We start from the raw sequence: 26,520 nt of genomic DNA on the forward strand, positions 1-26,520 counted from the left end.
TTTTTTTTGCAGCCTCTTGCTCTGTTGCCCAGGCTAGAGTGCAGTGGCATGATCATGGCTCACTGCAGCCTCCATCTCCGAGGCTCAAGCAATCCTCCCAGCTCAGCCTCCTGAGTAGCTGGGCCTACAGCGGTGCACCACCGTGCCTGGCTAATTTCTCTGTTTTTTGTAGAGACAGGGTTTTGCCATGTTGCCTAGGTTGGTTTTGAACTCCTGAGCTCAAGTGATCTGCCTGCCTCAGCCTCCCAAAGTGCTGGGATTACAGGCATGAGCCACTGAGCCTGGCCAAAACAACATATTCCTTGATGACCAGTGAGTCAAAGAAGAAATTACAAAGGAAATTGGAAAATATTTTGAGAACAATGAAAATGAAAATGCAATATACCAAAACACCTGGGATGCAGCTAAAGCAACGCTAGGAGGAAAATGTATAGCTGTAAACACCTATATTTAAAAAGAATATTTTATATTAAAATTCAATAACCTAACAACCTTAAGAAAATAAAAAAGAAGACAGGTGCAGTGGCTCATGCCTGTAATCCCAGCACTTTGGGAGGCCAAGGCAGGCAGATCACCTGAGGTCAGGAGTTCGAGACCAGCCTGGCCAACATGTTGAAACCCTGTCTCTACTAACAATACAAAAATTAGCTGGGCATGGTGGCACACGCCTGTAATTCCACCCACTTGGGAGGCTGAGGCAGGAGAATCTCTTGAACCTGGGAGGCAGAGGTTGCAGTGAGCTAAGGTCACACCACTGCAATCCAGCCTGGGAGACAGTGAGATTCCATCTCGAAAAAAAAAAAAAAGAAAAGGAAGAGTAAACTATACCCAAAGTAAGCAGAAGAAATAAAATAATACAGATTAAATACAAATAACAAAAATAAATGAAGTAGAGAACAGAAAAACAAAAGAGAAAATTAACACAAGTCGGTTCTTTGAAAAATCAGCAAAATTGACAAACTTCTACCCTAACTAAAGAAGAAAAGGAGAAAAAACTCAAATTAGTCAAATCAGAAATGAAAGAGGGGATATTACTACTAACCTTACAGAACATAAAGGATTAGGGAATAGTATGAAAAATTGTATACTACAACAAATTAGATAATCTGTGTTAATAGACAAATTCTTAGAAAGACACAAATTGCTGAAACTGACTCAAGAAGAAATAGATAACAGATCTCTAACAAGTAAGGAAATTGAGTCAACAATAAAAACAAAAACAAAAAATCCCACAAAGAAAATCCCAAAACCCGATGACTTTGCTGGTAAATTCTATCAACTTTCAAAACAGAATCAGAACAATAAAAATCTTTTTCAAAATGGAAGAGGAAGGAACATTTCTGAACTTATTCTATGAGGCCAGTGTTACCATCACACCAAAACAAGAAAAATACAACAAAAGGGGCTGGGTGTGGTGGCTCACGCCTGTAATCCCAGCACTTTGGGAAGCCGAGGTGGGTGGATTGCAGAGGCCAGGAGTTCAAGACCAGCCTAGCCAGCAGGGTGACACCCTGTCTTTACAAAAAAAAAAATATATATATATATAAAAATTAGCCAGGTGTGGTGGCAAACACTTGTAATCCCAGCTACTTGGGAGGCTGAGACACGATTGCTTGAACCTGGGAGGTGGAGAGGTGGAGGTTGCAGGGAGCCAAGATTGTGCCACTGCACTCCAGCCTGGGTGACAGAGTTAGTCTCTGTCTGAAAGAAAGAAAGAAAGAAAGAAAGAAAGAAAGAAAGAAAGAAAGATCAAAAGAAAAGAAATTGATATCCCTTATGAATATAGTTACAAAAGTCCTCAACAAAATATTAGCATATAGAATCAACAACATATAAAAATGATAATACACCATGATCAAGTAGGATTTATCCTATGTATACCAGCTGATTGAACATATAAAAATTAACCAATGTAATACATTATATTAATAGAATAAAAGACAAAGGACAAAACCACATGATCAATCATCTCAAAAGAAGCAGAAAAGCATTTGGCAAAATCCAACCCCCGTTCTTAATAAAAACACTCAAGAAACTAGAAATAGAAAAAAATTCTTCAAACTGATCAAGGACATTTGTGAAAAACCCAGGATAACTATATATATTTATATATATTTTAAATGGAGTCTCGCTCTGTTGCCCAGGTTGGAGTGCAGTGCAGTGGCATGATCTCGGCTTACTGCAACCTCCACCTCCCAGGTTCAAGCGATTCTCCTGCCTCAGCCTCCTGAGTAGCTGGGACTACAGGCACCAGTCACCACGCCTGGCTAATTTTTTGTATTTTTAGTAGAGATGGGGTTTCACCATTATATTTAATAGTGAGAGACTGGATTCTTTTCCCCTAAGATCAGGAACAGGGTAAGAATGTCACTCACACCACATCTATTCAACATTATACTGGAGGTTCCAGCCAGGGAAATTAGGCAAGAAAAGTAATAAAACTCTAAAGGTAATAATTCTATCCAGATTGAAAAGAAGTAAAACTATCCCTATTTGCAGATGATATGTAGAAAATTTTTCTTATATGTAGAAAATTTTAAGGAATCCAGCTGGGTGCAGTGATTCATGCCTGTAATCCCAGCACTTTGGGAGGCCAAGACAGGTGGATTGCTTGAGCCTAGGAGTTCAAGATCAGCCTGCGCAACATGGCAAAACCCCATCTCCACAAAAAAATACAAAAATTATCAGGGTGTGGTGGCGCACGCCTGTAGTCCCAGCCAGTTGGGTGGCTGAAGCCAGAAGGATCACCTGAGCCCAGGAAGTCGAGGCAGAAGTGAGCCATGATCATGCCACTGCACTCCAGCCTGGGCAGCAGAGTGAGATCTTGTCTCAAAAGAAGGAAGAAAAACAGGAAGGCAGGAAGGAAGGGAGGGAGGGAGGAAGGGCTCTATGGAATAGTTTTCCACTGAAAACTAGCTCAGCAAGGTTGCAGGATACAAGATCAATTTTTAAAAATCAATTGTAATTCTACATACTAGCAATGAACAATCTGAAAATGAAATTAAGAAAATAATTTCCTTAACAACAACATCAAACAGAATAAAATATTTAGGAATACATTTAACAAAATAAGTGCAAAACTTGTATACTGAAAACTACAAAGCACCGTTGAAAGAAAGACCGAAAACAAATGGAGAGACATCCCATGTTCATGGACCAGAAAACCTAATACTGTTAAAATGGCAATACTTCCCAAATTGATCTACAGATTCTCAATGTAAGAGCTAAACCTATAAAACTCTTAAAAGAAAACATAGGAGTAAATCTTCATGACTTTGAGGTAGACAGTGGTTTTCTAGATATGACACCAAAAGTATGACTTCTGTGCCTCAAAGGATACTGTCAAGAAAAGGAAAAAACAACCCATGGAATGGGAGAAAATATTTGCAAATCCTATATCTGATAAGGGACTTGTATTCAGAATACATAAATAATGCTTACAATTCGCCAATAAAAACAGCATGATTTAAAAATGGGCAAATGATTTGAATATACATTTCTCCAAAGAAAATTTACAAATGTCCAATAAGCACATAGAAAGGTGCTTGACATCATTAGTCAGCAGGGAAGTGCAAGTGAAAACCACAATGAGATACCACTTCACATCTACTAGGATGGCAATAATAAAAATAAATGGGGAATAAGAAGTACTGGCAAGGATGTAGAGAAATTGGAACTCTTATACGTTGCTGAAGGGAATGTTTGGCAGCCTCTGTGGAACAGTTTGGCAGGTCCTCAAAATGATAAACATAGAGTTACCATTTCCACTCCTAGATATATACACAATTCTACTCCTAGGTATATACACAAGAAATCAAAACATATGTCCATAAAAAAATCTGTACACAAATGTTTATAGCAGCGTTATTCATGATTGTGCAAAAGTAAAAAACAAAACAAAACAAAACAAAAAAACCAAATGTCCACCAAATGATGAATGAATAAGCAAACATGGCATATCCATATAATTAAATATTATTTGACTATAAAAGGAAATGAAGCACCTCTATATGCTGACACGGTTTGGATGCTTGTTCCTTCCAAATCTCAAGTTGTAATATTAATATAATCCTCAATGTTAGAGGGGGGCCTGGTGGGAGGTGTTTGGGTCATGGGGGCAGATACCTCATAAATGGCTTGGTGCTGTCCTTACAATAATGAGTGTGTTCTTGCTCTGAGTTCACACGAGACCTGGTTGTTTAAAAGAGTGTGGCACCTCCCTACTCTCTCTCCTGCTCCCCCTTCACCTTCCACCATGACTGGAAGCTTCCTGAGGTCTCACCAGAAGCAGCTGCCAGCACCATGCTTCCTGTATAGCCTGCAGAACCATGAGCCCAAATAAACCACTTCTCTTTATAAATTACCCAATCCCAGGTATTCCTTTATAGCAATGCAAGAAGAGACTAACACATATACTAAGACATGTATGAACCCTGAAAACATTCACCTTAGAAGCCAGTCACAAAGAGCCACATGGTGTATTATTTCATCTATATGAAACGTCTAGAATTGGCAAATTCATAGGAACAGAAAGTAATTAGTGGTTCCCAGGGGATGGGGAGAGAGAGAGAATAGAGAATGACTGTTAATGGGGACAGCTTTTCTTTTGGGGGTGATGAATATTTTCTGAAATTAGATAGTAATGATGGTTACATAACTTTTAAAATCACTAAAACCATCGACTCGTATCCTTTAAAAGAGCGAATTTTATGTTATTTTATGTTATGTCAGTTATATCTCAATGAAGTTTTTTGTTTTTGTTTTTGTTTTTTTAAATGGCTGCTGGTTTTAAACCATGGGTCATAGTTTACCAACCCTCTGTTGTAACTAATATTTACAGACACTTAAGAAAGGCCATCCGAGATATATATATATTAAAAGGCTAAAAAAAAGAAAATAATAACATCAAGCAGTTTGTTTTCTTTCCAAAATATATATAGCATAGTAGTAAAGATTATTAATTCTGGAGCCACTTGACTAGATTTGAATCCCAGATCTGGCACTAATTAGCTGTGTGTTCTTGAGATAATAATATCTACCTTCTAGAGTAGAGGTAAGAATGAATAGCATCTACTGGGACCGGGCGCGGTGGCTCACGCCTGTAATCTCACTTTGGGAGGCCGAGGCGGAAGGATCACTAGCCAGGAGATGAGACCATGCTGGCTAACACGTTGAAACCCCGACTCTACTAAAAATATTTTTAAAACTTAGCCGGGCATGGTGGCGGGCGCCTGTAGTCCCAGCTACTTGGGAGGCTGAGGCAGGAGAATGGCGTGAACCCGGGAGGCGGAGCTTGCAGTGAGCCGAGATGGTGCCACTGCACTCCAGCCTGGGAAACAGAGCGAAAAAAAAGAGCGAGAACTGCTGTCTCAAAAAAAACAAAAAAAAAGAAAGGAAAAAGAAAAAAGAATAGCATCTACTTTCCAGGGTTGTTTTAAGGATGTAAAGCACTCAGAACAGTGCTTGGCACATCATAAGCACTCAGTGAGCATCAGCTATTTTTACTATTCACCTCAATTAGAAAGCAGCCTGAGTAATTTAATAAGGTGACCTTTTTTTTTTTTTTTTTGAGACGGAGTTTGGCTAATGACGCAATCTTGGCTCACCGCAACCTTCGCCTCCGGGTTCAAGTGATTCTCCTGCCTCAGCCTCCTGAGTAGCTGGGATTACAGGCGTGCGTCACCATGCCGGGCTAATTTTGTAATTTTAATAGAGACAGGGTTTCTCCATGTTGGTCAGACTGGTCTCGAACTCCCAACCTCTGGTGATCTGCCCACCTAGGGCTCCCAAAGTGCTGGGATTACAGGCCTGAGCCACTGTGCCTGGCCAATAAGATGATTTTTATTTGCAGTTTAAAGGTTTTTAAAGGTTTTTGTCACAACCAACATCTTAGCAAGAATGTCCCCTGCTCTGCACCATCCAGGACGCTCTCAGATCACAAGGTTGGTGGCAAGGAAAATGATCATTAATATACATTAGAAAATATGTTCTTATCTCTAGGAACTATTGTTAGCACCCTGAAAGGCTTTTCTTTTTCAATTTCTGAATGACATTGTGGTAAATTAATTGGTTTTCTCAATCTAATTTCTAGTGTTAGCTGTAATATCACAAAGCAAGCACCCAGATGGCACCAACTGAGCCCTTTATCATCATTTTTAGCACTGATGCCAAAAGGAAATGGGCTCAGCAGCCTAATCAAAATTTACATGCTAATGGGTAGACCCTTGTGAATGAAGTTAAACAGAAAATCAATAAATTACCAGGTAACATTCTCCTAACAAATTTTTTACAAGTTTTAAATAATAATAAAATAGCAAGGAGTAAATCTCAGGCCTGAAGAAGAATGTGAAATAAAACACGGCATAGAGAAATCATTTCTGAAGAAAGAAATTCAAAAGGGAATTAGCAACCCAAGTTAGCTTTCTATTTTTTAGTTAAAACTGGAATTTTCAGGAAAAGTTAATGTTTTAAAGCAAATTTAATTTTCACCTAAACAGCAATATAGAATTCCAATAATTTTAGTCTTTTGTCCTCTGCGGAAGGCCCACTGGGAAGCATTCGATTTTTCATTGTTATCACTAAGACGTTGTCTGAACCACACTCTCCTTTTGTTCATTCTGCAGCACTTCGCCATCTGTCATGTTTTCTGGAGAGCCTCATAAACACATTTAGGTTAAACCATATGGTCATAAAACCTGTCATTCTGTCATAGCCAAGGTCTGGTTAGTTTTTTAATAGAAATGCACTTGACCATTTTTACTTTTTTAAAAGCTTCATCCTAATCCTGGAACCAAATTTCAGCCTGACAGTAAATCAGCTCTTAGTATCCATCTACTTAAAGTAAAATACCTGAATAATAGATATTTTGAAGTAGCTAAATGTTCTCATTTATTTTGCTTCAATTCTATAATAAATGACTTTTCCTTTTGTCACGTTGGCCTCCTCAGATTTTTACTTCTTCACACCCAATGCTTTTTTTTTGTTTGTTTCAATCATTCTCAACCACCCACTCCCATGGTTATATCCTTTGCTTTGTCATCATCAAAACTGTACCACCTGTGAAATCTTTATTTTGAGCACTCCACATCAAGATCACTAACTCTGAGGCTACAATTCAATAATTCTGTCTTATCATGACCCCCATTGACTACCACTTTTTCAGTATCCATCACCTCCCTCATGTTTTCACTTTCTTCCTTAGCCAGTTTAGAATCCATGATCTACATAATCACATCCATTAAAAGCACCATAGTTCCATAACCCTCTCTCCCTTTGGACTTAACTAGCAAAGCTCTATACCAGGTTAAACTCTATTTTCTTCTTACTCTCTTCCTACACCCAAACATCTGATGAAAAAATCCACCAGGATGACTGGTATCATTTTAGATTTATGATCACAAATCTCAAGTGTACTAAATCCTACTCAGTAACCCTCCTCTGCTACTCTAAAATGTTCTCTCCAGGCTGGGTGTGGTGGCTCATGCCTATAATCCCAGCAGTGTGGGAGGCCGAGGCAGGTGGATCACCTGAGGTCGGGAGTTCGAGACCAGCCTGGCTAACATGGCAAAATCCTGTCTCTACTAAAATTAAAAAAAAAAAAAAATCAGCCAAGTGTGGTGGTGTGCACCTGCAGTCCCAGCTACTCGGGAGGCTGAGGCAGGAGAATCGCTTGACCCTGGAGGTGGAGGTTGCAGTGAGCCGAGATCACTCCATTGCACTCCAGCCTGGGCAACAAGAGTGAAACTCCATCTCAAAATAATAATAATAAAATAAATAAATAAATGAACTCTATCTTGCCAAATCCATTGGTCAGCTTCTCTGCTTCCCAGAAGCAACTGAGACAATAGAAATAATTGACACTCCTTCTTCTATGACCCTTTATTTCCCAGGTTTCAGGGACATCTTGGTCTCTTGGTTTTCCTCCCACCTCTGACCATTATGTCTTGTCTTCTCTGCTAGATCTTCCTTCTCCCCTTCCTAACTTCTAAATGTTGGAGTGTCCACATTTCGGGGCTCTTCTATCATTTATTCCTGAGGGAATCTCCTCTCATTTGTCAATACTAAATATATATATATATATGTGTGTGTGTGTGTGTGTGTGTGTGTGTGTGTGTGTGTGTGTGTATACACAAAGACAAATCTCTAAGCAAGAGGATTTTATTTGAGAGTAATATACAGAAAGTAGGCTTGCAATAGGGACATGCACAAAGAGACCAGGGTAGTTTCCAGTGTGTCCAAAGAACAAAGGAAAGGGCTGGAGTTTTATTGGGAAAGGAGAAAGATGATGTAAGTTGTTTTGAAAGAAAGTTAATTGGCGATAGCAGAGTGGGAGCTGGTGAGCTCTGATTGGCAGGTGGCAGCAACTGCTAGGTAAAGTTTGTCTTGAAGTCTTAGCAGGCTGTTTCCTTGGAGTAAACTTGCAAAACAGTTTTTGGAAGACGTTTGTGACCAGAGTGCTTTTTCCCAACAATGGCTCCTTGACTCCATTTTCATTGGGTAGGACAGGAATGACTCCAAATCAACTTTCACATATCTACAATTTCATATGATCCCAGCCCTGGCTTCTTCCCCAAACTCTACTGTTTACTTGACTCGAGCCATCAGCAAATTCAGTCAACTCTGCCTTCAAGACATATCCAAAACGTGTCACATTCTCTTCATTTCCCTTGTTGCCAGACAATCCAAGCCACTATGTTTACTTGTCTAGGCTACTGCAGTGGCCACCTAACTGGTCACTAGGGTTTCTCTCTCAACAGCAGCCAGAATGATCTTTTAAAAATGAAATCACTGGATAAAGAAAATGTGGCACATATACACCATGGAATACTATGCAGCCATAAAAAAGAATGAGTTCATGTCCTTTACAGGGACATGGATGAAGCTGGAAGCCATCCTTCTCAGCAAACTAACACAGGAACAGAAAACCAAACTCCACATGTTATCTCTCAGAAGTGGGAGTTGAACAATGGGAACACATGGACACAGGAAGGGGAATATCATACACCAGGGCCTGTCGGTGGGTTGGGGCAAGGGGAGGGACAGCATTTAGGACAAATACCTAATGCATGTGGGGCTTAAAACCTAGATGATGGGTTGATAGGTGCAGCAAGCCACCATGGTACATGTATACCTATGTAACAAAGCCGTATGTTCTGCACATGTATCCCAGAACTTAAAGTAAAATAAAAATTAAAAAAAAGATGACATAAAAAAAATCAGACCACAGCCATTTTTCTGCTTACATTTCTCCAGTGGCTTTTGTCAGATTCAGAAAAATATAGAAACTCCTCCCAGCTCACAAAATTTTATGTCTGGGCTCTTAATCAGAAGATCGCTGTTAATCTTCTGCCACCCTCCCTTTCCCTTGAGTCTCCAGTCACACTGGCCCCATTTCTGATCCTGGAACATAACAAACTCATTCCTGCCTTTGGGTATTGGCACTAGCCATTCCCTCTCCCTAGAATGTTCTCTCCTCTGATCTTTGCATAGCTGGTAATTTCTTGTGGTTAGGATCTAAGCTTAAATGTTAGTAATTCTTAGGAACCCCAACTATAAAAAATATAAATAAAGTTCATGAATTTGCTGGGTACTTTCAACTCAATGTAAACACAGGTAAGCTTTTTGTGCTCTAAAAGTACTGCTTCAGTATTTTTACTTTTGAAAATTATAAAATTCTTCCAGAATGTAAATACACAGTACTTCATTGACATTTAAAAGTAGAAAATAGTATCCTAGAAATTGTGTCCACTAGTGCCTAGAGAACCCTGTGAGGCTGAAGTACTCTGTTGCCAGAGCTTGCCATGTGACGGTGGGCCAAGTGCCCCATCTTTGTGAGCAGGAGTTCTCCCCACTGGGAAAGTAGATACAATCACCTCTTGCTTAAGACAAGAAATATATGTATGTATGTCGACATTTGTGGTTTGATAATGAATTAAAGATGTCTTGATCTGTGCAAATCTTCTCCCCTGGAAAAATACATATCGTGGGCACATGTGCTCAGCATTGCCTTCCAAAGTTCTTCTCAATCTTATAAGTTCTCGTTCTCAGAGCATATAAAGTGTGTTTATGCAATCCCTTGTGAAAATAGATGAGGCAATATGGCTGGCGTCACAAGCAATACATTGATGAAGAAATGATTCAGAAACAAGAGGAAGGCAAATAGGTGAGCAGTGGTGTAGAGAAACATTGACATTGTAAGTGGCGCAGTTATTCCCTGGGTTGAGTGGCACATTTGGTCCCCCTGGCCCTTGGAACCATAAATGCTCTAGTAGCAGCCCTGCTCACCCCCCAGCCATTGTGCCAACCACAAATGCCCACACATTTCCAGTCACTCCCTAGAGTGCCTGAGAATTAATGAATGGCACAGCCATTATCTTGGTGCTTTATATTTTACAGCAAATGCACCTTCAGGATGAAATTTGCTAAAGGGACAATTCATACAGTACTTTTACCCACAATGTTTTTATGTTAATAGCCTTTTAGCTTAATGCTTTTGTGCTTTGCAAACTAATTCTGAAACACATTAAGTGTGTTAAGTGAGGGATAGATATACAGGGATCTAAACCTACCAAATGGAATTAGTGAGAAGGAATCTTTGACAAGCAGTTTGAAGACAAAGTGCCACATCAATGTTCAAAAATATAATTATCACAGTGGAGGCCATTATCACCTTTCTCTGCTTATGGGAACACAATTAAAATTAGGGATCTCTACATTTTCCTTGAAAGGGTGAGTTCAGGCAGTCAAGCAAGCAATTTTCTTAGCAATGACTGGGAAGAAGGTGTATTAGTATGATGTTACAGCCTCAAAGGACACTGTGATAGACCAGGATTGCGAGTAGCTTCCAAAAATGGCTCCTAGTGATTGCTGTTCCTGCTGCTCACACCCTTGGGGGATCCCTTGCCCTTGAGTATAGATTGGACTTAGTAATTTGCTTTCCATGAATAGAATATGAGAAAAATGATGAAATATCACTTCTGAAATGCAGTTGCAAAAATCTGTGACTCTGTCTTGCTCTTTGTCTTCCTGGCTTTTGTCAGCATGCTAGCCCACCAGGCAAGCTGCCATGTTGTGAGTTTCCCTACGGGAAGGCCCATCTGGCAAGGAACGGAGGGCAGCCAACAACCATCAAGGAACTGAGGCCCTCAGTGTAACAACCCACGAGAAGAATCCTGCCAACAACCATATGAGTGAACTTAGAAATGGATCGTTCCCGGGCTAACACCGTGATTACAGGCTGTGAGAGACCCTGGAACAGAAGACCCAGCTAAACTAGGGCTGACTCATAGAAACTGTGAGTTAGGAAACATTTGTTGTTTTAAGCCACTAAGTTTTGGGGTAATTTGTTACACAGCAATAGATAACTAATATACCCAGTCTGCTCTAAACAACAGGAAGCACTCACTTGTGGTGTGACTCCTGCTTTACAGCCTTTAAGACTGAAAAGCACCCAGATTTGTGTATTTGAATAGGGAGGGAGGCAGGGCTGAGTACAAAACCTCCCTTAACATTTCTGGCAGAAGAAAAACAAAACATTATATGGCAAGATGGCATGGAAGAGAGAACATCTAGAGGCAGATGTTGTATCATCAGGTCACTATCTTCAAAAATTCAAGTTGTATAACTTCTCTAGGATTCAGTTTCTTCCTGAAAGAGCTGGTGATGTGACTGGGCTGGACTGTAATAACTGCTAACATTCTATAACACTTGATTTGAGGAACTCAGGCAGGCACCACCCCCAAATGTCTTTGTCAATAACTGGAAACTCCATCATTAGGAATTTGTTCCTTAGTGCTTCCAGGGACTGTCCCTGAAGTTACTACTCAAGATGAAAAATTTTGGATGGTGAGATAGATGGAGAAGGAAATTCTATGGATACCTTTAAGGATAGTGCAGAGATGGAGGTTCTTGTGTTGCTCTGAAGTCCCTGAAGGGTAATGGTGACAATACCAAAGATAGGCATGGTTGATTTCACAATTTTGAGGACCTAATAAACTTCCTTTTTGATATATGTGAACTATATAACTGATCACGTTTCTCCTCTTACCTTGGCTGCAAGGCAGCTAAGAGCAAACTCAAGTTCAGTCATAGATACTGTTTTAAATTTTATGGTTCCTGTATCTGTTTGTATTCTTTTTCTCTGTTCTCATTTTTCTATTTGTAGTTTACCACATCTTTTGTCATAACCCAGCTCAAATCCTTTATGGACCAGCCTGGGCAACATAGTGAGACCCCATCTCTATAAAAAAACAAAATTAGCTAGGCATGGTAGTGCACACCTGTAGTCCCAGCTACTTGGGAGGCTGAGGTAGGAGGATTACTTCAGCCCAGTAGGTCGAAGCTGTAGTGAGCCGAGATCTCACCACTGCCCATCAGCCTGGACAACAGAGCAGAAACAAAACAAAACAAAACAAAACCCTTTACGGAAAAAAGTTGGAAGCATAAATACATATAATAAACACAAGCATGTATGTTTGAATTTTTTCTCTAATTGTGATAATACAAACATAAATTGTGAATCTGGAGATACACTTTTATCTTGATTAGTTCCCGAATTTAAAGTTAATTTGGCTTGGGGGAGTGCGAAGATTTAAATTAGCATAATTTAGAAAAGCATAAATTGGAAAATTAAAATACAAATCTCAACAATATGTGTACCGTTTTATTTGTAAAATAACCATCTGAATGCATTTCCATAGTATATTACAGTTAAGTACTTCATTATGTTATTAGAGCATTCAGTAGTTGCAAAAGTATTAAACTGTGCTTGAGAAGATTCAGATTGGTTCAAAGTCATTCACTGAACTAAAAGTCATTTTCCCCATTTTTACAGTCATGACATTTACCAGTCATTCAACTCCAATTTACATAAGAAAACATTATAGACAAAATCCCAGTGAAATCATCAAACAATATTTTATGCTGTTACAAATATGTTATGCAAAATATAACACTGGCACCAGATTTGTATCATCGTGCTTTACAAAGATATATTGCACATGCTAGAGCATAAAATATGTAGACAAAACTACCAAATAAAAGATATTTGCATTGAATTTTTAGATCACATAAGAAACGCATAGAATTACATTTTATACAAACACTCAGATTGTCACTATCTTAAAATGCTTTTCCCCTATAATACTGACCTATGTATGGTTTACAGTTTTGTAAGAAGAAAGCATTTTAGCACTGCAAAACCAAACAATTCCTATAGAAAACTTTAGCATTTTCATATTCATTTCAATGCAAGTACAAGGGGAAATTTCAGGAAAAAAGACACTTTATACATTCAAAGAAATGAAAACTCACTGGTATCATATTGCTCTGATAACACTCAAATGAAAAAATACAAAACATTCCACAGAACATTTCCAGAATATACAAATATAAAAAGGCACTCTAACTTCATATTACAAGACAAAAAAAGGGATGAGTTTTTCAACCAACACAACATATAAGCACACCAAGTTGCTCAACAGTACAAAGAATAACTAGTGCAGCAAATCCATTTGATGTTCTTGTTCTAATTTAATAACAAAATGATAAACCAAGCAGTGTTTACTGCCTAAAGTACCAAAACATACTATGGTGCCCTTTTAGTAGTGATAAATAGAAATACCCTGAGCTATTTACTGTAGAATCATAGCAGATTTTAGGCAATTTGGAGATAGTAATGTATTTACCAAAGACAGGCAGACACTGGCAAATAAGTAAGTGCAATGAAACATGATCCTTGTGGCTGTGGTTAAAATACAGTCTAAAAATAACACACTTAAGTAAAAGCACTAAGCAACTAAGACTTACTTAAAAACACATTTTTTTTCTTAGAAAGCTATGGTGCAAACATAATTTTATTTCTAAGGGATGTAATTAAAATACAGAAATGATAGTTTTTAAAGTCATTTCTTTAAAAAAAAATTTAGTCTTGGGGTATGGGAGAAAGAGAAAGGGGGGGAGAGAGAGAGAGATCAGTTGATGTAATGAACAGTTCATTGTGAGCATGATTTCATTTCGTTCCTTTGTCCTCCTTCTATGAGTAAGAGAGTGGGGAAAAGTCAAAACGCAGCTCCATGGTGAGTCACTGCTTTGCTGAAATGATTCTTGTACTCTCTGCTACACGACAGGAAAAATGTTAACGCTGCTTTGCCATTAAAGCAAGCATTTCATTTCCTGCTTGAAATGCCAACTGAGCAAGATTTCCATTCACTTCTAGAAAAAGACACCGCAGTATATTGTGCTTCTTCAACATTGAATCTCTCTTAATTTTCAGTGTTTTGGTAAAGAGAAGGTCATTATTGCTCATTAGCAATTTATCTGCTTTCTAAAAATTCACCTTCTCTAAACAAACGAAAAGGACAGAAGGTGGGAAGCACAACGCCAAGAATTCAAAAAACAGTGGTGGTGGTGTGGGAAATTTTCAGGGAAATTAATACCAGTTCAATCAATACCAGAACAAGCTCTCATTTGTGAAGAACCCAACAGGAGTTTTAATCAAATCCAGGATATGAAGAGTAAGATTAAAGTTTTACAGTTAGATGAAAAATAAAATACAGTTATCTGTCTTTGATCCAGATATGATAGAACATTATTTTTAAAATATCTCATATACACTATAAAATAGCAATTTCCAGGGTGGAAATGGAACTCATTATAAAACGTCAGAGAGTACTTCTCCAATTCGACACATTTCTTTTCTGTCTCTTCCTCAAGTAGAAAATAGCACTTGAGCTGGTGATTTTTATTTCTCCTTTTGGCACATGTGCCCACACACTGCCATCATTTCCCATCAGGTTACTGAGACTATGTGAGCTTTTCAGTGTACTTAGGGTAATTTCTAAATATTTCTTTGGGCTGCCTTTGTGTATATGATCCACTACACATTTGAGTTTTTATCTCACAGAAGAGCATCCAGACTGCAATGTCTTCTAAGCTCCAAGCTTTACAGACTGTGGCTGAGCAATAGAAGATGCGTAGCCCTCTCTAACCAACGTGGAAGAACCTGAGGGTCAGCTGGAAACTTTAGCAGTGGAAATGCTGGGTTTGGCCCTTGGGCTTTTGGCTAGCCCAGGGTCAAGTGTGTTTTTTTCACTGTTTTTGTTATTCTAAATAAGATACATAGCAATTAAAATAGAGAACAAATAACGGATGTTTCCTCACTAATTGCTTCATTTCAAATAAATATAAACACATTTACATCAAAAGTATATGGACATTTTCTCTAGTTTGGCAAAAAAAAAAAAAAAAAAAAAAAAGGTAAACACAACATCAGCAAATGTTAAGTGGTCAACTAGAAATCTGTGTCATAAGAAATATAAAATACAACAAAGACTGGTACACAAAAAGATTACATTTTAACTCCATAAAAAAGCTACTTCAGTTCTCACTTGCATTTTGAAGGAAAAAAATGTATATCTTCCATTTTAGACTGAAGCATTTTGGTCCTCATGTATAGCTGGCTGATGAACTACACACACACACACATATATATACACACGCACACATATATGTGTGTGTATGTGCATAATTTTTAAAGAGTCTCATTCTTCTTTTTGTACAGCGGTTCCAGGTGTGGAACGGGGTCCATTTGACCTAGAAGCTTTGGCAGAGGGAGCAGACACAATATTCACTATGTTGGTTTCATCATCAAGCAACTGGCAATCGGCTTTACTTGCTAAATCACCCATTTCTACTTTCTGCTTTTACTTTTTTTGTTCCTTTTTGCAGTCACACTTTTCACTCACTCGGCATGGCCTTGACTCAGAAGTTCATTTTACTACTGATGAACAATGCTGATGATTCTGATGGTTTTTAAAAGTTAGTATTTTGATTTAAGAGTAAATTAACAAAGGGTAGTTTCATATTAATTTTGCATATTGTGTCAAAGTTTTGGTGCAATATAATTTTCACCTGAAATGTTATTAGATAAATTTGGGTTCAATCACTTAAGTGAAAATTAGTCACAGGCTTGTTATGGAGAACACTGTGTTAAACAAAAAAAGCAAGTTCAATTTTTCAATTCATCTGGCAACTTTAACAGAGATCCTCAGAAAGAAGTTCTGGATATTTAAATGCTTACTATAGAGAGGATATAAATAGTTGGACTCTCTAAAAAGATTATTACAGGCATTATTTCTGAAGATGAACACCTTTACCTTTGGCTTCTAGTGAGGAAGTAAACATCAAAGTGAGAAGAGGTTTGAAGCATTTCCTATCTGCCTCTTCCCTTCCCTCCCAGGGGACATGAATGTCACACTGATATACTTCTGAGAATTCACTGCTAAATACATGAAAAGAAAAATTATTCATAGTGAACAGCTGCCTCTCTGTTGCATTATCCCCAAAGAACAGGAATTAAATACATCTTTTATTCTTTACTTAAAATGAGAGGTAGACTTTCATAGAAGTATCTTAAAGAGGATGTGAAACAAAACAAAACTGGGGCCATCTGTGTGACTGTTCCACCCAACAGCCTCACTGCCCGCCCTTGATTAATTCCTTCTCTACTAGCTTCTGGAAGCCCAGGCCCCAAATAATACTGGAACACACATAAACCTGGAATTCAAGCTTCTTTCCTTTCCTCCAACACAGGTGATCAAAGGAAAGCTTCTACAGTCCAAAGTCAAAACGTTTCCGAATCAGAATCATTTTCATTGTACCCATCCTCCGAGCCTACGTTGTTACTGCACAGGCTAACCATGCTACCCAGATTGGAGAGGGTCGTCCTGCTCAAATTGTCTTTTTTTAAACAAACGAAGTTGACAGCCGTCATTGTACTGGAAGGAGAAAAAGGCATCATGGTAGCCAAAATGAGGGCCAGGCAGTCAGCCACGTCTTTGTTAGGAGCGCAAGCCAGGGCCGGGGTATGACCTGGGCGTAAATGCAGACAAGGCAGTGGTTAGTTCTGGGGAGTCTCGAGGAGGCACGAGCATTCCACAGTACATCTCAGATGACCTCACAGGTGGAGATGTATGTTGAGTTAGAAATCATGCCAGGTAAAAGGAGGAGTTACTTCTCACAAGTCATGCTAGGGGTGAGGCTAGAGGGGGAGGGAGGGGAGACATTTTATGGAGGGCTTTTTATTTTTGTTTTCAGCTCATATGACTACGACAAGCACGATATTATCCAATGTTAGGCAGGATTCCAGCCTTCATTTAGTGAACACAAACATGAGGGGGTGGGTGTGGGACACAATTTCACAATAAACAGCAACAGGACAATCAGGAAGATGTTTCTGCCTGACAGCACACACACACCATGAGCCTCAGGCCTGGGCCTGAGAAGGACTCTCATTCTGAGAACAATGACTTTCTATTGTTAGGTAATTGTGTGTCCAATTAGAAAAGATATTGAAAATTAGATGACTGCAAAAGTGAGTAATGAAGTTTTGTCACTTTATATATGTTTCATAGAAAGTAGACACCAATAACTGGTTTTAGAAAAATGGAATCATTACAGTAGATCAGACACAGGAAAGCACTGGTTGTTTGTGATTAAAAATTTACAATCATTTAGGAGAAATTTAACAAAAAAAATTTTTTTTGATAGGGTTTCACTCTGTCTCCCAGGCTGGATTATAGTGGCATGGGCCTTGATCTCACTACAGTCTTGTCTTTCGGACTCAAGCAATCCTCCCACCTCAGCCTCCCGAATAGCTGGGACTGTAGGTGTGTGTCACTACTCCCAGCTGATTTTTTTTTTTTTTAATATTTTTTATTTGAGTCGAGGTCTTGCTATGTTTCCCAGGCTGTTCTCAAACTCCTGGGGTCAAGCAATCCTCCCACCTTGACTTCCCAAAGTCCTGGGATTATAGGCATGAGCCATCACACCTGGCCTAATAGAGTATTTAAAAATGGCTACTCACCAACCAAAGTCCCAAATCTAAAATGTAATGGATGTGAGAAAATTACTATGCTTGTCATAATTAGAATCATGTTATTCTCATTTAGACTCAATGGGTCCAGCCCAGATAAGAAAACTGTCTTAACTCATAATACAGGTTCCTTGGGGAAGTAGATTAAGTCTTTGACTTGATTATTTCCCTTATCCAACCTTTATTCTACTGGCCTGAAAAGGGTTAGCTGCCTTCTCGGCTGGTCAAAGTTTCCACTACACAGTGAGGGCACTTGCTCAGTAATTCAGAGGAATAGCTCACTAAAACTTCACGTTTGTTGTTTTGTTTATCATCACTTGACCTGCTCTCCCCACCCTGCTCTTTAGTACATCATTCATTTTTCTGGTATGAACACAAATAAGAATGAACAGGTAGTTTAACATTCCATTCCACAAAAGTCAGTGATGAGTAAAGGAATTGTGGTTGTACTGCTGTATAAAATTGCCCCAAATGTTCCCAGGCCTTTGGGATGCAGGTATGCACCAACCCAGGGCTCTTGTTCCTAAGGTCACTATCAGCTGAACAAACCTTCAGTGCAGCAGATTTACACCAGGAAAAGCAAAACTAATTTATTCTATTCTCTTTGACCATTTTGGAGAAAAACTGTGGGCCTCTGCAGGCCAACCCTAAGTCTACAGTGGCGTTAAGAGGGTGTGGGAAGGTGAGGCAGGAAAACCAGGGAGATGGAGTAATAGGGAACTTTCTGCACTTCCTAGATGAGTCAGGTGGGGGACAGAGCAGGATGCATGCTAGGATAAACGGGGCTGGAAAATCAAAACTAATAAGAGTTAGCTACTGATGCCAGTATGGTTGCTTACTTCTGAGAAACAGGCATGAGCTGCTAATCCCAACACCTGTAACAAGCAGTTGATTGAGTTACATTAATACATTATAATACTTTAATTAAATGCCACATTTTAAAAATTACAGAATTCATAAATATCCAGAAGTTCCTTTTTTGCTCCCCAAGGTTAATAGGCATTGTGCTTACAATGGCAGCTTAGTGCAATTCTAGTAGCCATTCTTTTCAAAATGTCTTAGGAAGCAGAGTAGAAAAATTCTGTTAAGAATTAGTTCATTAGGAAAGGAACATTATGCAGGGGAAGCTTGCATAAGGGGGAAGATCAGGGGAAGCTTCGAGCCTAGACATTGATTAAGAAATTTTACTCTTGTTCCTCAAATTTCCATACTTGGAATATGAGTTCTGATCTGTACTTAAAGAAAAAAAAAAAGTTTGATCTCAGAATGAACTTAAATACAATCAAAAATCTAGGTTTTCATTTGAGCCCTTGAGCATGCACTAATGACATGTGTAATCCCTAACTCTTCAGCATCTGCAGTTAAAATTTTGAGTGTCAACTTGAAACTCTTTTAGTGTGTCTAAAATATTTTAACCACTGTGCTGAGGAGTTAGAGACCAGCTGCTGGCATTGCATGCAAAATAGACAGCACTGGGTGGGCTACAGGTAGACTATGTGATTTACAAAAAGACAGACAGGACAAGTTATCCTTGCTTGATTTCTCACACACGGGACTTCCAAGGGGGACAGAATTCTTAACTGCCTTTTAAACTAGCACCTGTCTTTCTCATTTTCCTCTGGCTTCAACTAGCTTATGGAAGGTACCTGCAGTCACTGTTGACTTTTTCCACTTACCATTTTCATCTACAGCAAGTACACAGGCCCCTTTGGCCAGCAACTCCTCAACTACCACCTTCAAGCCATTGCGTGCAGCAACGTGGAGGGGTCTAAAAAACACAAGACCGAGCATCAGTTGTGATACATACTTGGGTAAGAATGTGGAATTCTGGTTAGCCCATGTCGCTAAAAGGAAGTACTTAGACTCTGCAAATAGTACATGGATGTTTTTACTTAAGAAAAAAAAAAATTGCTGCCCAGATCTTTTCCAGGTGCTAATGGTCCAACTGTTGTTGTATGTTTGGCCCAGATCTTGCTGCAGATATTACAAATATTGTGCATCTCAATCTCAATGACAGTAAATAGGAAGACAGAGGAAGAACTCAAGCTTTGCTGTATTTTGCAGAAGGCCCTTTACTGCTTGATTTCCAACACAGCATTTGAATCACTGTTTCACACAGTTCAACAATATGACTGGCATTAATGCCACCCACATATATGTATAATTTCAACCCTCCTTGTTACTACTAAATGCACACAGATGTTTTACTGAATTTATAATACCTTAAAGAATTATGTCAGACTCAGTATATTGTGCTTATATACTGCTTAAGATTCTTTTTTTTTTTTTTTTTGAGACAGGGTCTCACTCTGTCACCCAGGCTGGAGTGCAGTGACATGATCACAGCTCACTGCAGCCTTGACCTTCTGCTGGGCTCAAGTGATTCTCCTGCCTCAGTCTCCTGAGTAGCTGAGACTACAGGCGCAAACCACCGTGGCTGGCTAATTTTTTTATTTTTTGTAGAGAAGGGGTTTTATCATGTTGGCCAGGCTGGTCTCAAACTGCTGGGCCCAAGTGATCTGCCTGTCTGAGCTTCCCAAAGTGCCAGGATTACAGGTATGAGCCACCACACCCAATTTTTTTTGTTTTTTGATTTTTGTTTTTTTGTTTGGAGACAGAGTCTTGATCTTGTTGCCCAGGCTGGAGTACAGTGGCGCGATCTCAGCTCAGTGCAACCTCCGCCTCCTAGGTTCAAGTGATTCTCCGGCCTCAGCCTCCCAAGTAGCTGAGATTACAGGCGCCCGCCATTACGCCCAGCTAATTTTGTTGGTGGTGTTGTATTTTTTAGTAGAGATGGGGTTTCCACCATGTTGGCCAGGCTGGTCATGAACTCCTGGCCTCAAGTAATCCACCTGCCTTGGCCTCCCAAAGTGCTGGGATTACAGGCATGAGCCACCACGCCCCGCTTAAGAATCTTAAATGAAAAAAATTCCTTTGCCTTTAAAACAAATGCATAAATAATTTCCTAAAGCGGAAAATGAAACCGCTTTTAGATCTTTCACACCAAGGGTTACACTGAATTATATTAAAATATAATCAAGACAAATAGCTTAGAAACTCTTCAAATGTATTCTGGGAACCTGATTTGTAAAACTGTCATTTTCCAGTCAGAATACATAATGCTAATACATAATACAAATAGCTTCCCCAAATATGTCAGTCCATAAGATTTTTCTAACAGCCCACTAAATTTATAATATTACCCCAGAAATATCAGCAAAGAAAAACACAGACTTCACAAAATTCTATGAAGACATATCAAAAGAAGGATTCTAACTAAAACTGCCTCGCTTGGTCAGCACTTGTAGATATGTGACTGTCACCTTCATGCAGGGGAAGCCAGGTCTGCATCTTTCACCACTGTGTTCCCCAGAGCTAGTCTGGCACACAGCAGGCTCTTAATATTTATTGAATAAATGCCTATGACCCTGGGTTCAAGTCCAACTTTAGTAGTTACACTTACGTCTGCAGTGCATTATTTTTTGCATTAATAAGGCTCTCGTCTTGTATCTTGTCAAGTATTAACAAGGCACATTTTTCATGACCCTAATAAAGAAAAAGAATGATAAGAAATACAGGACAGAGACATAGAAAAGTTACTGTGAAATTTCTTCATTATGATTTAAATTGAAAATGAATTTCCTCTGCCTAACAACATTCTATATAGAACTACTTTCTGAGTAATTTTTTTTTCTTCTCAATAGTGAATGGGCTCCAGACACTCTAAGAGCCCTAAGAGCCCTAATAGGGTCTATTAGAACTTGGTTAACATAAGTCTGATCTAAAATATTAATGCTGCTAAGATAAATTTTAAAATTAATCCCCAGAGAGGTAAAGCAGATGCTAGTTTAGCTAGGCCAGCTGGTAAGCAGGAAATAGAATCCGGAATATTGTCTGAATCCTACAACATTTAACATACATCAAAAGTCCCACCTCCTATTTCAAGACGTCAGTTACTACTTCAATTATCCATTTATCCTTGGAATTCCCATTACATCTATTATCTATATCATTCATCATCATTAATTGTCTTATATTGTGAAGAAACCCTATTTCAGGAAAACTCATTCTTTTCTTCCTTGACCAGTGGAAGATATCTCTCTGTACCTTAGAAAATAGATGGTTAATAATCTTTGAAAATCAACTGATGAGTCAGAGACCCTTTCACAATTTCAGGCCTGGTACCCTTTTAAGGGGTCATGGCTTCCTAAGCCCTTGCTGACGAACATGTGGCCTGCAGAGCAGTCACATTAGTATTACTGGGAGTTAGAACTGCTGAATCTCAAGCTCTGCCCCAGACCTAATAAATCAGACACTGTTTCTTCACAGATCTCCTAGGTGATTCATTTCCATGATAAAGTTTGAAAAGCATTGCACTTATATTCACCAAAATACTATACCTTGAAATAAACTTCATAAAGCTGAGCACTTTTTGTGGTTCCCATGGGCTTCCCAGAGCATGAAGTGAGAAAATGCAAGCAATGAAATAATGTCTGAGACTTCTGGTACCATATAGGTAACACTGATAATATTTTAACTACACTGAAATAAATCACCGCCATGGGTGCTAACTGGTGTCATACTATAATGCCTTATATGGGAGACCGTTAAATATAATTTTAGAAATGTCCATGGAGGTTTCATTCTGATGCACTGCTGCTGGAGGGTAAACTGTTGTGACCTCATAAGAGGGCAAGGTGGTCTAAAAATATTTATATCTGGCAGGGTGCGGTGGTTCACGCCTGTAATCCTAGCACTTTGGGGTGCCAAGGCGGGCAAATCACGAGGTCAGGAGTTCGAGACCAGCCTGGCCAGCATGGTGAAACTCCGTCTCTCACAAAAAACACAAAAATTAGCCGGGCATGGTGGCGCGTGCCTGTAGTCCCAGCTACTCGGGCAGCTGAGGCAGGAGAATCGCTTGAACTTGGGAGGCAGAGGTTGCAGTGGGCCAAGATTGCACCACTGCACTCCAGCCTAGGCAACAGAGTGAGACTCCGTCTCAAAAAAAAAAAAAAAGTATATCCTTAGACTCAGTAATTCCACACTTAGGAATTTATCTTAAAGTAATGAGTAAGGTTGTTTATAAAAGATTCCTCTGCAATAAGCATTATTTATATAGGTTGAGCATACCATATTCGAAAATCTGAAACAAAAAATGCTACAAAATCCAAAACTTTTTGAATATTGACATAACACTAAGATTTCTGGATTTGGGATAATCAACAGGTATAACACAAATATTCCAAAATCCAAAAAATTCCTAAATCTGAAACACTTCTAGTCCCAGGCATTTCAGGTAAGAGATACTGAACTTGTACTAGCATATAATTGAAAACAAGCTATTTGTCTAATAATGGGAAATGGGTTGAATAAAAGATGGCCCATTCCTAAGCTGAAATACTACAAATCTTCTAAAATACCATAAAACATGATGTTTAAAAGATATTAATAGTATACGACTCAGCAACAAAACCAAATTTTGTAAAATCATATGTATGACATAAAAGATAAATTATATATATATGTAATTTTACATAATTTATCTTTTCTTTTTTTTTGAGATGGAGTTTCACTCTTGTTGCCCAGTCTGGAGTGCAATGGCGTAATCTTGGCTCACCACAACCTCTGCCTCCTGGGTTCAAACGATTCTCCTGGCTCAGCCTCCTGAGTAGCTGGGATTACAGACATGCACCACCACGCCCGGCTAATTTTGTATTTTTAGTAGAGACAGGGGTTCTCCATTATGGTCAGGCTGGTTTCGAACTCCCAACCTCAGGTGATCCACCTGCCTTGGCCTCCCAAAGTGTTGGGATTACAGGCATAAGTCACTGTGCCCGGCCTAAAATTTATCTTTTATGGAAGAAGGAATCTTGAGCAACATGTGAACATACCACTATTTGAAAACAAAAAAACAAAAAACAAAAAAACATTTTTTTGCATTGAACTAACTATACACCAGAAAAAAGGGGAGAGGGTAGAAATACACATAGATCCGTTTATTTGCTTCACATTAGTGTATTTTTTGGCTGTGTTACTACAATGTCTTCAAATGGAACAAAATGAAAACAAGTAAAACTGCTTATACTTTACAAGCCACCTAACTAAGGTCCTAACTTTTATGTAGGTACCAAAATGTGGTACAACAACCAGAGAGACAGATACAATGGCAGCATCAAGACAGACAGACTACAGCAAGAATGCAAGTGGCAGATGCCATGAAAAGCATCTCCTCATCATTTGTGTTGATGAAGATATGCTTCTTCATCAACCGAATGGGTTATTGGGTCTGTCCTTTCCTTCTCACCCTTCAATTCCACTTTCAGTTGACAAGACCCTGGGAAGATGTACATCTTAATTAAGAGCCATGCTACACAGTTCTGCAGTAGAATTTCAGTGGTATTATTACTGTTATTATTACAACATGAAGTAATAATATTTTAAATTCAATTACATACTTTACTACAAGCCAAATGTAAGGGTGTATTCAAGTCCTTATCCTTTACAGTCAGATCAGCCTGGGCACTGTTCACCAAAATATCTGTAGAAAAAGCCCAAAAGAGGGTTACTTAGATGAGATGCTGATCACATGCATTTTGAAGAAGTCACTACAAACACAATAACATATTTAAATTAGTACAGTTCACGTATTCATATTTAATGTTTTTAAAGAAAAAAGGGAGTAATTTATTTTCATATTTGTGCTATCCAAGGTTAATAGGCACTAATTTTAACTGCTTTTACAGTTCATTATTTCCAGTTAAAGTGATTCTGTTGTCATACTTGGTTTCTAAATGTTGAGAATTTCATTGCAGAAGAGCTGGCTCTTTGACAAGGTCCACCAAGAATCAAAAAACAAGGAACTGAAGATGCTTGAGCAGGTAGAATCAGGTGACCTAAGTAAAACTGCTAATGGCCTTTTTCCATATGTGTATACTATGAGAACAACTGATTTCTTGATTTGACATTATTTTGGTTTTTGGATGGGCATAAGGGCAAAGTCCATACAACAAGCACGTACCCACAGCGCCTGCCTGCCCGTTCTCAGCAGCCATCATCAGTGCTGTTTTCCCTGAATTGTCTACTGCATTCACTGGAGCACTGTGACTCAGAAGAAGCTGCAAGCACTCCACATGATCAGCAAATGCTGCTGCATGAAGGGGTGTCCTAAAGATTTAAAACAAATATCACTTGAGTTTCCTTTAAACTTTATTCTCATTAGTTACTGCCCAAGAAACATGTACATGGTGTTGTCTTAAGGATTTAAAACTTCTCAGTTTATAGACATAGTGATCAGGCCCCCTCCCTCTAAAGGTCATCCAGGGTAGACACTGAAATATCATGTATGGGACTGGAAACTCCTAGACTTAGGAGGCGGGTGTGTGTTGGCCCTGATAATGAAATTAGTGTCTTTACTGACTCTTTAATTTTAAGTTCCAGTGAGTCTACTTTTATCTTTGAGATAGATACTTTCAAAATTAATGCTTAAGTCTGTAGGTAATTGGCAGATTAAATAAAAAATTTAAAAGCCCATCACATCATCTATTGTGGTTGCTTAATTTCTTTTAAAGGATAATTTGGCATTATTTATCAAAATTAAAAAATATCAACCCTTTAACCAACAAATCCAATTCTAGGTTTTTATCTCTCAGATACACTTGGTCATGTGTACAGACACATATTTTATGTATTTGTTTATTTATTTATTTATTTATGAGACAGAGTCTCACTCTGTTGCCCAGGCTGGAGTGCAGTGGCACAATCTCAGTTCACTGCAACCTCTGCCTCCCGGGTTCAAGTGATTCTCCTGCCTCAGCTTCTGAGTAGCTGGGACTACAGGCATGTGCCACCATGCCCGGCTAATTTTTTGTATTTTTAGTAGAGATGGGGTTTCACCATGTTAACGAAGATGGTCTCTATCTCCTGACCTTGTGATCCGCCCACTTCAACCTCCCAAAGTGCTGGGATGACAGGAGTGAGCCACGGCGCCTGGCCCAGATACGTATATGAGAATGTTCACCACATCACACTTTGAAACAGCAAAATATTGGAAACGACCTAAATATTCTTCAATGGAGGGCAGGATGAGCAAATTATAGCATAGCCATTCAATGAAATAATATGCAGCTTTAAAAATAATATGGTATGAAAGGATCTCCAAGATACACTAAAAGTAGAGCATTGTTATAGAATGCTACCATGTACAAAAAGAATATACGGATATATACATATATATGTATATATGTTTGTAGATATGCATAAAAATATTTAGAAGAACATAAAATTTGTAAATAACAGTGTATAGTAGCTTTCTCTGTGGAAGACGCTAGGGATTCCAGGCTTAGAGGGAAATTTCTTTAAATTATACACCCTCTGTAATATTAAAAACCATGCTTATCCATTATTCTTTCAATTAAAAACATAGATGTTTGGCTACTCTGCAACTGCAAAGCAGAGGCTAAGATTCATCAAGATAAAAAGCATGCCGTTGGCCGGGCGCGGTGGCTCAAGCCTGTAATCCCAGCACTTTGGGAGGCCGAGACGGGCGGATCACGAGGTCAGGAGATCGAGACCATCCTGGCTAACACGGTGAAACCCCGTCTCTACTAAAAAATACAAAAAACTAGCTGGGCGAGGTGGCGGGCGCCTGT

General features: G+C 38.9%; 1 protein-coding gene across 2 annotated transcripts in view; it reads right to left on the reverse strand.

The window, feature by feature from the left end:
* Positions 1-12,642: 12,642 nt before the first annotated feature.
* ANKRD44 (ankyrin repeat domain 44) overlaps positions 12,643-26,520 on the reverse strand; it is a 207,021-nt gene continuing 193,143 nt past the window's right edge. The window contains exons 23-27 of one of the 2 annotated variants that reach the window (XM_017869304.1): positions 24,891-25,036; positions 24,328-24,410; positions 21,336-21,418; positions 19,549-19,640; positions 12,643-16,869 (exon numbers count right to left, since the gene is read on the reverse strand). In XM_017869304.1, coding sequence (XP_017724793.1) covers positions 16,622-16,869; positions 19,549-19,640; positions 21,336-21,418; positions 24,328-24,410; positions 24,891-25,036 — 652 coding nt within the window. In that variant the 3' untranslated portion in view covers positions 12,643-16,621. The remainder of the gene's footprint in view (positions 16,870-19,548; positions 19,641-21,335; positions 21,419-24,327; positions 24,411-24,890; positions 25,037-26,520) is intronic. The other variant, XM_017869305.1, reaches the window with a different exon arrangement.

The sequence above is a fragment of the Rhinopithecus bieti genome, unplaced genomic scaffold, assembly GCF_001698545.2.
Source record: "Rhinopithecus bieti isolate Rb0 unplaced genomic scaffold, ASM169854v2 scaffold_2572, whole genome shotgun sequence".
NCBI classification, from domain to species: Eukaryota; Metazoa; Chordata; class Mammalia; order Primates; family Cercopithecidae; genus Rhinopithecus; species Rhinopithecus bieti.